The sequence below is a fragment of the Lacerta agilis genome, chromosome 2 (genome assembly GCF_009819535.1).
Source record: "Lacerta agilis isolate rLacAgi1 chromosome 2, rLacAgi1.pri, whole genome shotgun sequence".
NCBI classification, from domain to species: Eukaryota; Metazoa; Chordata; class Lepidosauria; order Squamata; family Lacertidae; genus Lacerta; species Lacerta agilis.
Window position 1 is genome coordinate 61,925,365 of NC_046313.1, and position 14,889 is coordinate 61,940,253.

The 14,889-nt window shown below is 42.3% G+C and overlaps 1 protein-coding gene across 5 annotated transcripts in view; it reads left to right on the top strand.

Annotated features, from left to right (window-relative positions):
- LARP1 (La ribonucleoprotein 1, translational regulator) overlaps positions 1-13,544 on the top strand; it is a 67,378-nt gene extending 53,834 nt beyond the window's left edge. For all 5 annotated transcript variants that reach the window (XM_033140348.1, XM_033140345.1, XM_033140346.1 and 2 more), the window contains exons 12-19: positions 2,494-2,617; positions 3,421-3,626; positions 3,764-3,870; positions 4,162-4,313; positions 5,500-5,644; positions 5,888-5,997; positions 6,547-6,674; positions 8,294-13,544. In XM_033140348.1, coding sequence (XP_032996239.1) covers positions 2,494-2,617; positions 3,421-3,626; positions 3,764-3,870; positions 4,162-4,313; positions 5,500-5,644; positions 5,888-5,997; positions 6,547-6,674; positions 8,294-8,539 — 1,218 coding nt within the window. In that variant the 3' untranslated portion in view covers positions 8,540-13,544. The remainder of the gene's footprint in view (positions 1-2,493; positions 2,618-3,420; positions 3,627-3,763; positions 3,871-4,161; positions 4,314-5,499; positions 5,645-5,887; positions 5,998-6,546; positions 6,675-8,293) is intronic.
- Positions 13,545-14,889: the final 1,345 nt, after the last annotated feature.

Here is a 14,889-nt window from a genome sequence, read left to right on the forward strand (position 1 = left end):
TCTCTACTACCTTTTTCTGCTTCCTTTGAGTGGAAGTGACTGATGAAAGAAGATAGAATTGGAACCAGCAGTCATTAACTATGTTCCAAATGCTTGTATCTTGAGTATGAAAGTATTGTTCAGTTTCTTTTCTTGTATCTTTTTCAATATATGATAACCCTGGTTGTGGATTCCAAACAATAAGTACCACCACCTATTTGTAAGAAGCTAAGTCTTCACACTATGTAGATTGTTTCCTTCCACCTTGCATCACACCCATGCCTTGCTTTTTTGTTACTTGGGCCTAGTTTTAAGCATGATTCTGGACTTGCTGAAAAATAATACATGTGCAGTTTTGACTGTGTGTTGTTTAGAATCTGAATTGACAGTACTTGTGCATGCCATGTTAACATGCCGGCATTGCAGGCTTTCTGGGCCCTGACAAACTAGCATGCTTTGGCATACTCTGTTTATATACGTCTGAGTACGTGTAGTACCAAACAGGTAATATTCTCCTCTCCCAAACATTTCTGAAGTATTGCTTAAACTGGCCCCTGGTTTTCAGCTTTGTATGCTGCCATGGTGCTTGCAACCGATTATGCCTCATAAATGCTTTCACGTGCTGCCTTGTCTTCCTCTCTGGAGCAATTGCTTTTAAGAGTCTTGTGCTGTTGTCTCATCCTCCCTTGCTTGGGCTGGTGAATTTTGGCAAAGCTGACTTTTTAGGTGCAAAATTCTATGAGTGTAGTCCATAGGCACATACTGGATGAGGACCTGCTCTCCTTAACCCCTTGCAGTTTTATGCCACATGTTTGTTAATACTTTATTTGAACCCTGCTCGTTCTAGCTCTGGAATCTGTATTCACTCAGTGAAGCAGTGCCTCTGAGCACATGCCAAATGCCATTCACTTTTCCACTAAGTAATCCGGGGTTAAGGAAGAAGGGCTTTCAGGCTTACCAGCTAGCAGATTGTGGTGCCTCTTATTTTCAGAAATGAAGAGCTGCCAGAGGTAATTGCTCAGCTGCTTCCCAGAGGGAGCTCTTGTGACATTTGAGAGCATGCAAAGATCAGCTACTAAACACAGACCTACAACTTAAATACGCAGTCCTTATTAACGCTGGCCTTAGATGTTCTGGTGGCAGATGTTTGAGATGGGAAGGTAGAGTTGCTGCTGAAGGGACTGCAACTGTTCAGTGCTGGCTGCAGCAAATCAGAGAATCCTTCTGTATTTCCTACCTCTAAGGGCTTACTTTACAAAAAGATGTTCAGGTCCAAGCATACTATACATTTTGCTTCTTGCTTCACAGAGAGGAATTATGTTAGGTGTGGCTGCGTAAGGAGGCTTTGTGGAGCAATTACAGATTACTAGAAGGTGTTTCCTAAGGTGTAATTTGAAATTGCAAGTTAACTACAGGCCTCACTGGCCTGTGCGTGGAAGGCCTTCTTATAAATGAAAAGCAAGGAAGAGAAATATGCAGAACCATCTCTCTTTCTCTGTCTGAACTTCCCATAATTGGTTGCTCTTGCTCCACTTTCCCTGTTCTGGCTCTGGCTGTGTATACACACCAGACATTTAAAACAAATGGCTTCTCCCATGCAGAATCCTCAGAACCAGTTTGTTGTGGGTGCCGGGAATTGGAGCTGTGCGGGAGGGGTAAACTAAAGTTTCTGGGATTCTTTAGGCAAAGCCGTGTACTTTAAATATAAGGTGTGATACTGGAAGTGAGCTGGAAATAAAAAGTAGTAGTAGAAATAACAGTCGGAGGGAGGGCTAGGCTGTGCGCTCCTTTTACGAAAATAAAAATCTGTCTGCCATCTCCATACCTATTTTGGCTTGGTTATACTTGCCAAACTCTGCACATGGGGGTCTGTATTTCTGAGTTGTACAGGCAATGACTTGTTTTATGCTTGTTCAAAGCACACACAAGTTGCTACAACTCAGAAGTGGTCTCAAAAAGTGGTGGTGCATAACAGAGCAGACTTGCATGTGCTCCACAGAAATGCAACCTCTGCACAAAACTGTTGTTGCATGTATATTCTCTATATATTCTTCCGTCAACTCAATATACAGTGGCCTCTAGTATTTCTGAGTTCCACATATAATTATTTCTAATCTGCACCCTGTTTTTATTGTTGGGTCTCAGCTGACCGACTGGTTGTCTCCATGACTGGGATTGTTAATGAAAGCTTTGCCTCCCGATGAAGAAAGCTTTGCATCAGAAGAAGTTTTGTGTGATGTGGGTGGCTGTTTCACCATATTTTTTTTAAAGGTTGCAACCATCTAGTGGACTGACTAGTAGATTTTGTCACACTTGAAACTGGTGCAATGTTCTTTAACACATGTAGCCTGTGATTTGCCATTTCCTGGGGTGGTGGGTGGGGAGGGAAGAAACACGAAACAGGGAATAATAAACTATATTTTATTTTTTATGATAATGATGATGATGATGTATCCTACCACCTCCAGATATAAGTGTTTCATTTCTCTCTGGTTCCCCCTCCCCCAAACGCAGCAAGAAGTAGAGAACTTCAAGAAGGTGAATATGATCAGCCGAGAACAGTTTGACACTTTGACTCCTGAGCCTCCCGTTGATCCAAATCAGGAAGTTCCTCCAGGACCACCAAGGTTCCAACAAGGTAGGAGACCAAACCCTTTGCCGAATGCTCGGTGTTATCTTTTCACTTACAGGAGGGTCTTGCCCAATAATACCTCCAACCATTTAAGTTACATTTCCATATTCTCTTATCTGCTCTGTTTTTTCAGAGTTTGGACGTGTTAAGTCTAGCAACTAGAATTACTTCAGAATTGTGAGATTTGCAGTTGCTGACCAAAAATTGAGGGGAACATTTATTGAGGATAACATGGTGGACTGTAAAGATTTAATTTGGAATGAAATATAAAAACCTGTTTGTATTCGTGTGTGTGTGTGTGTGTGTGTGTGTGTGTGTGTTGGTTGATACAGTGTTTTAATGTTGTATCTATGTATATATTGTACAGGTTGTGTGTGTGTATGTGTGTGTGTATTTTTCAGTGGTTCATATGCTGGTTAAAATAACAACAAATAGGAAATTACTCTAGTATGTTTATTATCTTTACAGTCCTTATCCATCGTTTTGGTGGTGCTTTTATTTTTTATTTTTAAAGCACTCCCTGCCCTCCGGAAACCTATTCACTACAATCAGTGCTATTTTTCTAGAAAAAGAGGTGCCGGAACTCACCATGAACTTCCTCCCTTGTTCTCTTACAATGGCAATAGCTCCCACCTGAGAGGTGCCAGAACTGAGTTCCAGTGAATTCCGGCTGGGAAAAAAAGCCCTGACTATAATTTGTTTTCCCTTGTGACAGGTTATTAAGAGTCAGAAAGCAGTGTGTTTATGTGGATGTTGGAGAATTACATATATGCAGGAGAAGCTATAGAGATTTTGGTGTGTTTTTTTAGTTCCTACAGATGCTCTGGCAAATAAGCTCTTTGGTGTGCCAGAGCCTTCAACCATTGCCCGATCTTTGCCAACAACTGTGCCAGAATCCCCAAACTATCGCAATGCCAGAACCCCCAGGACTCCTCGCACACCTCAACTGAAAGACCCAACACAGACGCCCCGTTTTTACCCAGTGGTTAAGGAAGGCAGGTTGATAGATGCCAAGGTAAGTCTTGCATACCAAAAGCTTTGCCTATGCCAAATGCATGTGATTATGCTCAATGTATTTGTGATTCTTCTTGACTTGGAGACCATAAGAAACACCAGTCTTCATGATCTCAACTGAGCCCTTGCTTCTTGCAGACGCCCCGGAAGAGGAAGACACGGCACAGTTCAAATCCTCCAATGGAATGTCATGTCGGTTGGGTGATGGATTCCCGGGAGCATAGGCCTCGAACTGCATCCATAAGGTACTACAAAGGCAGGCAGTTGATAATTCTCAGTGAAGTTTTAAAATAGGTGGCAGGGGGGCATTAAAATTAGATCCAGATAAAAACAGGTGTTTGTTTTTTTTGCAAGAGTTCTGGTTTTTTCACCCCCTCTTCTCTATATTGACTTAGTTTTCAGCATTTTCTCAGAAACATGCTTGCAGCCAGAGAAAATCCCCTTTTGAAGTATAGTTGAACCTTATGTCATTTCTGTAGCTTTCTGAATACTTCAGTAATGCTTCTGAGTGACTCAAGTGTTTTCTCCTTGCTCAGTTCCAGCCCCTCAGAAGGCACGCCAGCCATTGGCAGCTATGGCTGCACTCCACAATCGTTGCCCAAGTTCCAGCACCCCTCCCATGAACTCCTCAAGGAGAATGGCTTCACACAACATGTCTACCACAAGTATCGCCGGCGCTGCCTTAATGGTGAGTTGTATAGATACAGTTGAAGTTGTCTAGATACTTGGCTTTTATGCAGGCCTTGATAGCAGTCAAGCTGGTGCTGAAGACTGTAATCATTTTTCTTTGTACAGTCAACTCGTAACATAACTCATGCAGTTTCAACTTTATGCAGCTGGAGGCCAGCCAGTTGAAATCACACAAATTAAATGCATGGAAGGCAGAGAGCTTGAAAGCTTTTTGTTCAGGGTTTCTCAATGTGAAAGGAACTTTTAAGCTCTCTGCCTTGCTTACCAGGCTCTGGGAGGCTCTCGTGAGATCTTGTGTGGCTGTCCAAGATCTTGTGAGAGCCTCCCAGAGCCCGGAAGGGCTGGGGGCAGGGAGGATGTCCTGTTCGGCATGCTGGCTCCAGAAGGTAAGATTGCTTATGCAGGAGCGATTTCAAGGGGTTGTTCTGACTATGCCCACTACCCCCAGAATGTAACCCATGCGTAAGATGCAAGTTGACTGTAAGGCAAATGCTAGAACTGTATGTTTATGATATAGTATGCTTCCTGAATGGGAATGATAGACTCACCAGAGCAGGAATAGCTGGTGCTCCTCTAGCAGAATGTGAGCAGATAATCAGACAGCATCCAAAACTTGCATTCTTGGGTCTGTTTTGCATCACACTGTCCGGTGCTGAATTTAGCTGCTTTTCAGCGTTTCTGAAGAAGTTTAGTGATCTGTGAGCAGCACATCTGCATGATCTACAGCAGGCATGGACTCTAGATTACTCCAGATTACTAATCTGGAGGAAGGACATCTGTGTTCTACACAGTTCTCTGACAAGAATGTGACTGAGTTGGTTATATTATATGATGTTTGAAGCCTTACAAATCTAGTTTCCCCTTAATTTTAAAGTCATTCTATTTCCAGTAGTCATAGGATAGTTTCATAGGTTGCTAGTTTTTGCTGCTTGCAGGATGATGACGTAGACTAAAGGAATGTCTATATATACTTGACTCCAATATGGAAAAGGACTGGGCATTCTCTGTGCTAAGGAACAAATAGAATACCAGTGGGTTATTTGCTTTAAAGGGGAGATACTATGATAGAATCATGGAGAACCAGGGGATTTTGTGATCCCCACTTTCAGGACAGGATACAATGTTTTAATTTGGGTGTACCATAAGCTGGTTCTTATGAGGTTTGCCTCTTTCCCCTTGAACAGAGCGGAAGCGACTGGGCATTGGTCAGTCCCAGGAGATGAATACGCTCTTCAGATTCTGGTCGTTTTTCCTTCGTGATCATTTCAACAAGAAAATGTACGAAGAGTTCAAGCAGTTGGCCTTGGAAGATGCAAAGGAAGGGTACAGGTAGGTCCTTGTGTCTTCAGAGCACCACCATAAGGTGGCTTGCATATTAAAGGTTGGAAAGGAGAAATGTGGGTTAGCTTAAATAGGTGAATATGGGGGAGCCCTTGTCTTCTGAAGGAAACATGAGATGCGTAATTTATCCGGACTTAATCAGGAAGAGAAATGTAGCATGGAAGGCTCTTGGGGAGGAAAAGGGTACGGTTGGAGGCAAATGTTGATGAGGTGGATGTCATGGTCTTGCAGGTATGGACTGGAGTGCCTTTTCAGATATTATAGCTATGGACTGGAGAAGAAATTCCGACTTGACATATTTAAGGATTTCCAAGAAGAAACTATAAAGGATTATGAAGCTGGTAAGTGGGGGGTCTGACTGGCTGGTATTCCAGGGGCTTCCTTGTGTGCCATTGTGGTGGTAGTGATCTGTGAAGAATGATGCCTTGAATCATTCAGCCTGTCTTTTGACTAAAAACGTTCTTCTGTGATTCCAGACCCCTAGTATAATGGGGGTTATGAGGATATTGTGTGGTATCCAAACTTTTAGTAAGGATCTTGAACATGTTAGAGCAGCCTGTCTCGTGGGGACATGATCACCCTTCTTGCTTTTAGAGAAGTCTCCCTTCCAGCAAAGGACTGGCACATTTCTTGACCCTCTTCATTGCCTTCGGCACCGCTGCTTCTGGCACTGTTTAGATACTGTTAATGTGCAGAAATTTGTAGTTGCGGAAGAGTTCTATTCTGACATTTGGCTAGATTGCCGTTGTTTATTCATTCCAGCTTTTTACCGAAACTTGATAGTTACAGCTTTCCTCCTTTCCCCTTCCACTGTTGCTAAATGAGAGGTTTTGGAAACTTCTTTGATGACAGGGACTGACTTGTGTCTGTTTTGTTCCTTGTCTTAATAGGGCAGCTTTATGGGCTTGAAAAGTTTTGGGCCTTCTTAAAATATTCCAAAGCCAAAAACTTGGACATAGATTGCAAACTGCAAGAATACCTCAGCAAATTCCGACGCCTTGAAGACTTCCGAGTGGATGTAAGTAGAAGTAACTGTTTCTTGTAGTTTTCTACTAGACACTTGTAATGGATGCATCTTGTAGACCTGCAGAGGTCCATGGTGAATGTATCTTTGAAGCAAAAGTTTATCTTATATTCAGGTGTACAAAAAAATATAATCTCAACTTTTATATTCACATATTATAAACAATGCAATATCTCAGCAAAGCCACCTATTTAAATCTGCTTAAAAGTTTGTCAGTTCATAAACATTTTCTGAACCCTCAATTTTTATATTTAAATAATGTGTCAAATAGTTCCTTGTGCCTATCCTTTAGCACAGAATGCATATTTAAATGCACACATTTTACAACTCATTATAAAATAAGAAGTGTGAAATTCGAAGGATAATTGTGTTTTAATCAGTATATTGGTCTATGAGATGTGAATGAGATCATTTCTCTTTAAAATGGAACAAAATTCTCATCCAGCCTTAATGAGCAGACACTACTAAAACATTGTGTTTGAGGCAACAGACTTCCATATAACTTGATATCTCTGTTGGCTCATTCCTATATGAAATTTTGCTTTCAGTGTTGTGATCTTCAGGCGATTGTGCATCATTGAACAGCACCCTAAGTCTCTCCCTGTGGTATTGCACTGAAGGGGGAGAAATTACTGCTTGAGCCATCTCTTTGCTGACTTACTGATTAAGAAATCATCTCTGGACCCATGTGCTCTCCCACCCCCCTCCATTTGCCCAGTTTTAGCATTGTGACCATCTTATGATTTGGTCATAGTTCACCTCCACACCAGAAATAAAAGTAGGTTAATGATTCTGGCTTGAAGGCAAACTCTGGTTTATGTTAACTGTAGTTTGTCCAATTCAGACGCCACAACAAAATCTTCTTGCTGCAAACTGGTAAGTGAGGTAGAAAATCATAGTGCAAAGAATGCATAAGTCCAAAGCACAGTTCCCAAGGGCAAACCATAACTTGCCAATGCTATCTGAACCCGACTTAATTCTGAAGCCTGTGGCTAGAAGTAGTTGGTCAGATTAATTGAAATGCAGTAGCAGCAGCACCCACTGGCATGGGGACTGATTACAGCTCTGTTGAGAGGCACAGTCCAATGCATTTCAGTCACCTCTCACATTCATCCTCTCTTTTACACTCCCTCCCTCTCCCCCCCCCTCTTAAATTCCACCTCTAATGTCTTCATATTGTCCATTGCCTTATATAAACGTTGCTTTAGAATCTCAAAAAAGCCTTCCTAAAAGAACACAGTCTTGTTACTCGAAGAGGTGTTCTTCAAAGCCTTGTATTCAGCTGACACAACTGGAGCCACTCACTTGCTTACCTTCTCACTTGCTTACCTTCTCTCCCTTTTATATCCTGCTCTATCTCCGTATGGTAGAATCTTTCATCTCCTGTACTTACCCCCAACCCAAGTCGTATGGTGCTTTTGCATCATTACTATAGCTGCTATCCGCATTGTGTGTTACCTTTAGTTCAATTCCTGCTCGTCAGCTGCTCGTCAGCTATCTGATACTATGTTCTTCGTGAACAACCAGGATTTGGGGAACCTTTACTTTAAATGAAGCATGCTTGAGAGGGATGCCCAAGTGCTACATAATTATTTATTTATTTATTGTTTCAGCCCCCTATAGGGGAAGAAGGTGGCCACAAGAGATACCCAGCAGCATTGGGAGTCGAAGGAAGGAAGCGATACCCATCTCAGTCTTCCAGCAAACCTGTCAACCAGACCCCATCCCATCAAGTCTCTGTCTCATCCAACCAAGTCCCCACCTCATCTAGCCAGCCTGTGCAGGAGGATGCCAAAAACCTGAGCCAGCCACATGCAGTTTCTACAGCGACTGTGGAAACGCAAACAATAGGAAAATAAGACACACCAGAACTTCCAATGGAAAGGGGGCAGGGACACTTGAGGGAGTTGGAATGTGGGCGTCCAAAACCAGGCTGCTTACCAGAGGTGGGGACTACAACGCACACAATTTCTCTTGTTGGCTGGGAAAACAAGACGAAGCAAGCTGAAAGCATCCTTTTCTTCGCTGTGATTAAGTTACTGATTGGAGCCAGATCCTCACATTTTCACGTCTTAGCGCCTTTCTGGGGTAGGGTTGGGAAAGGGGGAGATTTTTATAAATATAAATATATATATATCTATATCAAGTTTTAAATTATTGATAGAAGTTTGTTTGGATAAACCAAAACAATTCTGCATCATGCGGCGACATGATCCAGCTCCTCCTCATCCCACCGATCAACTATGCAGCCCACTTGAAAGAAGCTGGAGGCGGTGGGCCGGACAGTGTGGTTCCATTTGGAATTTGCCTTCGGCTTTCTAAGTCCACCAGGCGCCTGTCATTCTGGATATGACAATGCACAAGGAGTCCCCTTGCCACCATCACAAGTATCACTTCTGTTACGGCTTCCCTTCCATGCTGCTCACCTTTTCCATCACAGACTTGACTACTGGAAGTCAACCAAAGGACCCTAACTGAACATGGGCCCACCTCGCATTGGGCTCGCCCAGTTCCTTTTGTGTGACGGGTAGAACATAAACTCGCACAGTGTCTCCCCTCACATAGGAATGCTACTCTCATGATGAGACTTCGCTAAAACAGCTTTCTCTTACAAAACAAAAACAAAACCCACAAAAAAACTTGTTTTAAAAAAAGTCTGTCTTTGCTTCCTTCCTTGAAAATAATAAGTTGCCTTATTGTGGAGTTGGGAAATTGGAGGCATCCCTGACTTCTCTGAGCAAATTTGGAGCATGGCATCTGCTTGGGACTCAGCCAGGCTGTGATAATACCTACTGTTTCCCTGTCCAGTAGTGACTCTTGTCTGCAGTGGCTGGTGATTCCCCTCTGACCCAGCTGTGATTTGCATCGACTGGAACAGTACTGTTGATTTCTAGGTGAATGTTGTCTCAAGCCACCTAGACAGTTTATCTCTGGAGAAGGGGGTACTGGAGCACTAAAGTCTAAGACTTCTGCTATTGTGTAGTTGGTGCTGATGTAAATGTGTCAACTTTTCTAGTGCCCTTCCTGCTACAGCAACTACACATGCTATTGCCTCACTCAGACCTCCAGGTGCACTGCCATTTTCCTCCCTCTCCCACCAGGGCAGGCCAGGCCAGGCCAGGAACTAGCCTGTTGATCTCATGAACTCTTCCTATCCCACGGTAGGCAGGCAGATGTGCCAGGAATAGGTAATTGCACAGAGAAGATCCACTGGCACACATCCTTGCTCTTTAATATATATGGTTGAAGAATGTGTGTACAGAGAAATGAGCTTTAAAGCAAATAAGGTGGGATTTTTGTGTGTGGTGGTTTCCAAATAAGAGGTGGCTTGTTAAGTGTTAACTTCCCTATGCAGGCCCTCCCTTTCTGTAGACTCTTGAATTACTGGCATGCTAGCCTGCCTGCCTGCCTTCCCTGGGTTGACCATGTAGCCACGGAGGACCCAGCTGTGTTTAGACTCTTCTCTAGCTACCAACACCTTGACTGTCTTGCATCATGAAATCACTTCATGTATTGGAACCATGTCCACTCATCCTGTGTCATAGAACTTTATACAAAGCACCATGATTGACTTAACTGCTCTTGGGTTAACTGCTTGGAACTAAGTCTGAGACTATTGGCAGTGTGTGACTGCATGGCTCTTGACATCTTAAAAGCAGCTGGTACTGGAGCTATAGAAGTGAACTTCAGAGAAGATTGAAGCATATATGTACAGACAACTTGTTTCTGACAACACGCTTTATTGTTTCCTACATTTTGTTATATTCCCTAATGTACTGTCCCTGTTCTGCAAGCCAGAGATTTTAGGAGGAGGTGGAAGATCTGAGATTGCTTGGTCATTATGCCACCCAAGCTTGCCCTGTGACTCTAAAGAGGGATGAATGGTGGTGGCAATATTTCTATGTGGTCCTACACACAATGGCCTGGCTCCAAACAGTCTCCTCCCTTCTTCCCCAGTAATGCATGATGCTGGAGGCACTTCCATGATGCTGGAGGCTGATACCTTCCTATCTGCAGCTGCTCACATGCTCTGCTCTGGAGGATCCCACAGCCTTTTCTGGGTGTGGAGACTTATTGCCATAAAGGGTGAGAAGGAGCACCCTTACGCTACTTTGGATCCTAGACCATTGTTAGGGGTGGGGAGAGGAAGAGAGGTGTGTCATCAACACACATTTTAGAGGTTACGCTCTAGGCCTGTTTCTCAGATTTTTAACATGCTGCAAAGAGTGTGGCAATGAGACCTGTGTCAGGTAAGGATGTTTTTATTCCCAGCCGCTTGGAGCAACACTTTTTTACTTTAGGAATGCAGGGGATGTGATGGTAGGGCAGTTGGTTGATTTCTGTCACTCCTCTTCTAGGATGTTGGTACTACAGATGTAGATAATTGAGGACATGGGCCTTACTGCCTTAGGAGAGCCTGTTGTGTCTAGCTAATGTTATTTCATTTTAGCTGTGTCAAGCATGCTGTTAATGGGAGTTTGTTATGGAGCAGTCTTGGGTGACCATGCAGTTAACTTGTGCCCTGTGGTTCTAGTTTTTTGCTGCATAAATTGTGATCCTGTATTATATCAAACCCTCAGCCTTTCATTGTGGTACCATTAAAAGACATGAGCATTTCACCAGGTGTGGCAGAATACCCACTGTGAGCTTCGCTGGGTGCGTTGCAATAGCAGAACCATGTTAACATGGAATTGGCAGTCAGAACTGTTGCTGTCTTCTAATTTCGCTAGTACAACATAGTGCAATGAAGCTGGTTTTCTTGTTTGGCAGGATTTCAATTGGTAATGGGCTGAAACCCTAACTTTTGTATCTTCATCACAATTCAGTTTGGAATAAGGCAAAGCATGTATTGGGGAACTGCTGCTTGTGAGACAGGAGTATGTGTTCAGGCTTGATGACACAGCACAGTGAGATTAACCAGAGCATTTTTGTTTAAAGGTTTCATCTTTGAAAGGAAATGGTCTTTGAACTTTCATCTGAGTGGCGATTAGTGCTGAAGTCTTGCTCTAAAAATGGTTTGTCTGTTTCATTTCAGTGATAAGCTGCTTGTCTTTGCTGATGAAGAACTGAAGGCAAACAACTGTTGGTGGTGTAGAAAGGCATTCTGGTGTGGTATAGGAGATCAGTTAAGGATGCAGAGTTAGTTTGTGGAAAGAGGAGATTAGCACAAGGATATAAGAATCACATATTTATTCCTCTGTGAATGTCCCAGGATATATCATGAAATTGGACCACAAAGTTCTTACCTGCCGTTCAAGAGACAAGCTGAAGGTACTTGCTTACTTGAAGGAAGTGTAGCCTTTTGGAACCTTGATGGGTCAGTCTCCTGCATCATCTTGACATGATGATGGCTGCATGTGTTTGTCAGTGCCTTGGCTGTTCAGTGCCAGAAAGTCATAGCATTATTCCTATAAAGATGATATCCAGCTTTCTGTGTGGGTATTGGTACACTCATGTTTTCACCACCCTGGTTCATATTTTCCCAACACTTTGGGAAGAGAGTATAGTAATGATTTTGTTTCAATGTTATGTATTGGTTTTTAAAGCAGACCAAGTCAATGGACACCGGTATCCTGTACCTCAAACATATCCAATGGTAGTTCCAGTCATTTTGTGTTTAGGAAGCCACCAGCTATTGCCCAATGTATGAGACTTCGGTTAAAACAGAGAGAGTGTTTTCCAGTGGGAACTCAGTCTTATAGGTAAGTGGTATCTTTAAAGAAGTGTCATCCTGAGTAGCTGACCTCTGGGCACGGTAATAAGGTGGGGGTATGAAATCTGGTTTAGGACTGACAGTGAAAGTAAGTGACCTTTATTAAGTGTTGGTGCTCAGTCTGTTCTTAGCCCCCTTAGCCCCTTTCTGCTCCTCCTCCCACTTTTGCAGCTGTTGGGTTGCTCCAGTTCTGTACTTGTCCATCTTGCTTCTAGTTGGTTAGTTGAATGTACCGTTAACACATGACACAGTAACCTCAGTACTCTGCCATAACATTTGTGTTGTTGTTTTTAATAGAGTAATGGGATGGGAGCCATCTTTCATGCCTTGCTCATTTTTCTTTTAAGCAAAAACAATCAAATCTGTTAACGCAGCAAACTCTGCCGTGCTCTATTATCTCTCCATATGGATCCTCTTCTGAAACATGGATTTGTCAATAACTTTTTAAAAATCAGCTAGGTTTTTAGAAGGGATGGGTAGCTACATTGTTAAATGCCTCAGTTATTTTTTTTAATCAAATTTCATATATGAGTGGTTTTATGGGGGGTGGCGGGAAATTTCATCTCAGCAACATGGGTTTGGACAAAGTGGTTTTTTAAATTAAAAAATTCTAAGGATAACATTTCTGTTAGTTTACATTTTAACTTTCTGAAGACACTTGAACATAGGACCGATGTATCTGTGATGAGGACACCCTATGGTTGGAAGCATTGAAAGGGCATGGGTTTAACCATCCTTTTTTGGTTTTACAGACTTTGTTCTTCCAAGTCTGGCCTTCTGTTGCCCTTCTTTTTTGTTTATTTCCTCAATGGTATTGTTCCTGTATCTATTTGTCCTCCTTCCCAGAATATAGATCTTGGTACAACAGGGTGGCCTGGGTCACTGATATCATTTGGAAAATGGATTTCAGTGTCCTTGGCAGAAGCTTTTGCCCACCATAGCCTTCCTGCTGTAGCATCGCCATGTGGCTATGGAACAGGAATGGCTGAATTCTCCTCCTGTCATCGTTGGCTTTGTCCATGCAGTGGTGCACTACCGTGGTGGTTGGGATTTCCAGCCTATGAAACTGTGACTCAGAAGTCAACACTGAGCTTTAAATAGTGGTGGTTGGAGCTTCCTTAGTGTGGAGTTGTGTTAAGCTGCTAAAAAAACCAACAACCCTTCAGATGAGGAACCTGCAAAAAGATGCAATGATTGTTTTGTATAGATGTCTGATAACGCCATCACAGTAGGAAATGAACCATCAGTTTGTTTGGTTTGCTTGCTCTGCCTGAGCAGGCTTGTATGTATACATGCTCCAACCTTGCCCCTTCTGCTAAAACAAAACCCCAGAAGTGTTTGTAATCACTTTCAGCTGTATTTATTATTGAGAGAACTTTTAAACCAACTGTTACCATATATCACCTGGGAGGAAAAGATCTTGTTAATATGGCCCACCATACACAATCCCATCTGTTAATAGTATGTAAATCTTAACCCATGTGCTAGGATCATCATCACATTGGGGGAGGGGGAGGGGGGACAGGGGAAGGAAGAGGAAACAAATTGTAAAATACTTGAATGAGAGCCTGTATTATAAACAGTAATATTATTCAGAGTATCTGCTTTCTAGGCTGATGTGACTCATTATTCTAGTAGTGCTTTAGTCCTTTGTAATTTGTGGTAATTATGCTTTTTCCTTTTTAATACAAAAATGTATAAAAATAAAAACCTCAAAAGACCATGCAATTTGCACACTCTTGTTTCTACCTTGAGGCTATTTCTACTAATGACAACCACATGCGGACCAGAGAACTGGGAGATGCATGATATGATGTTGTAATAGCAGGATAAGTGTGCTAAAAATGTTACTTGTCAAGATGAATGTCCTTTTGCACTTTCAGTATTATGTACTCCAGCAAGATTCCTGGTTACCTACGTTATTTAAACTATTCTTCAAAGAATGAAAAAGGAGGCTAAGAGGCAACCTGTGGTGTATGCCACTTTTGATTATAGACTGAAATGACTAAATGGCCCTCCATACAAAAATAAGTATCACTGCACACTGACAGCTAAATATTTGGAATAGATCATTGTACTGTAGCGTTTTCCAGGAATGAATAATTAAGCTCTTAAGTTTAGGCATGTTTTTATTGTAGGACTCAAGTCTCTTGTATACCTTCTGCCTAGTGTGGCATGGTGATATTTATTGCCCCATCTGCTGTTCCTTGAGGACTAGGCCCATGTGAAAGCAAAACGAGAATGGTTGTGTTTGCTTTCCATTCCAGGGTCACCAAACAGCTACTTTTTCTAATGAGTTTTAGTGAGTATAAAAGAAGATCATCATAATGCTCTCTTTGGCTAGTTCTTTAAAAATATTCAATTGTTACTTGGAGAGGCATGGCTTATATTTATTTATATCCCACATTTTTCCCTGATGAATTCAAAGTGCCCTACAGATAAAATAGAAACAGCTGCAAACATAAGGAAAAATAGAAAAAAACCAATTAAACATAG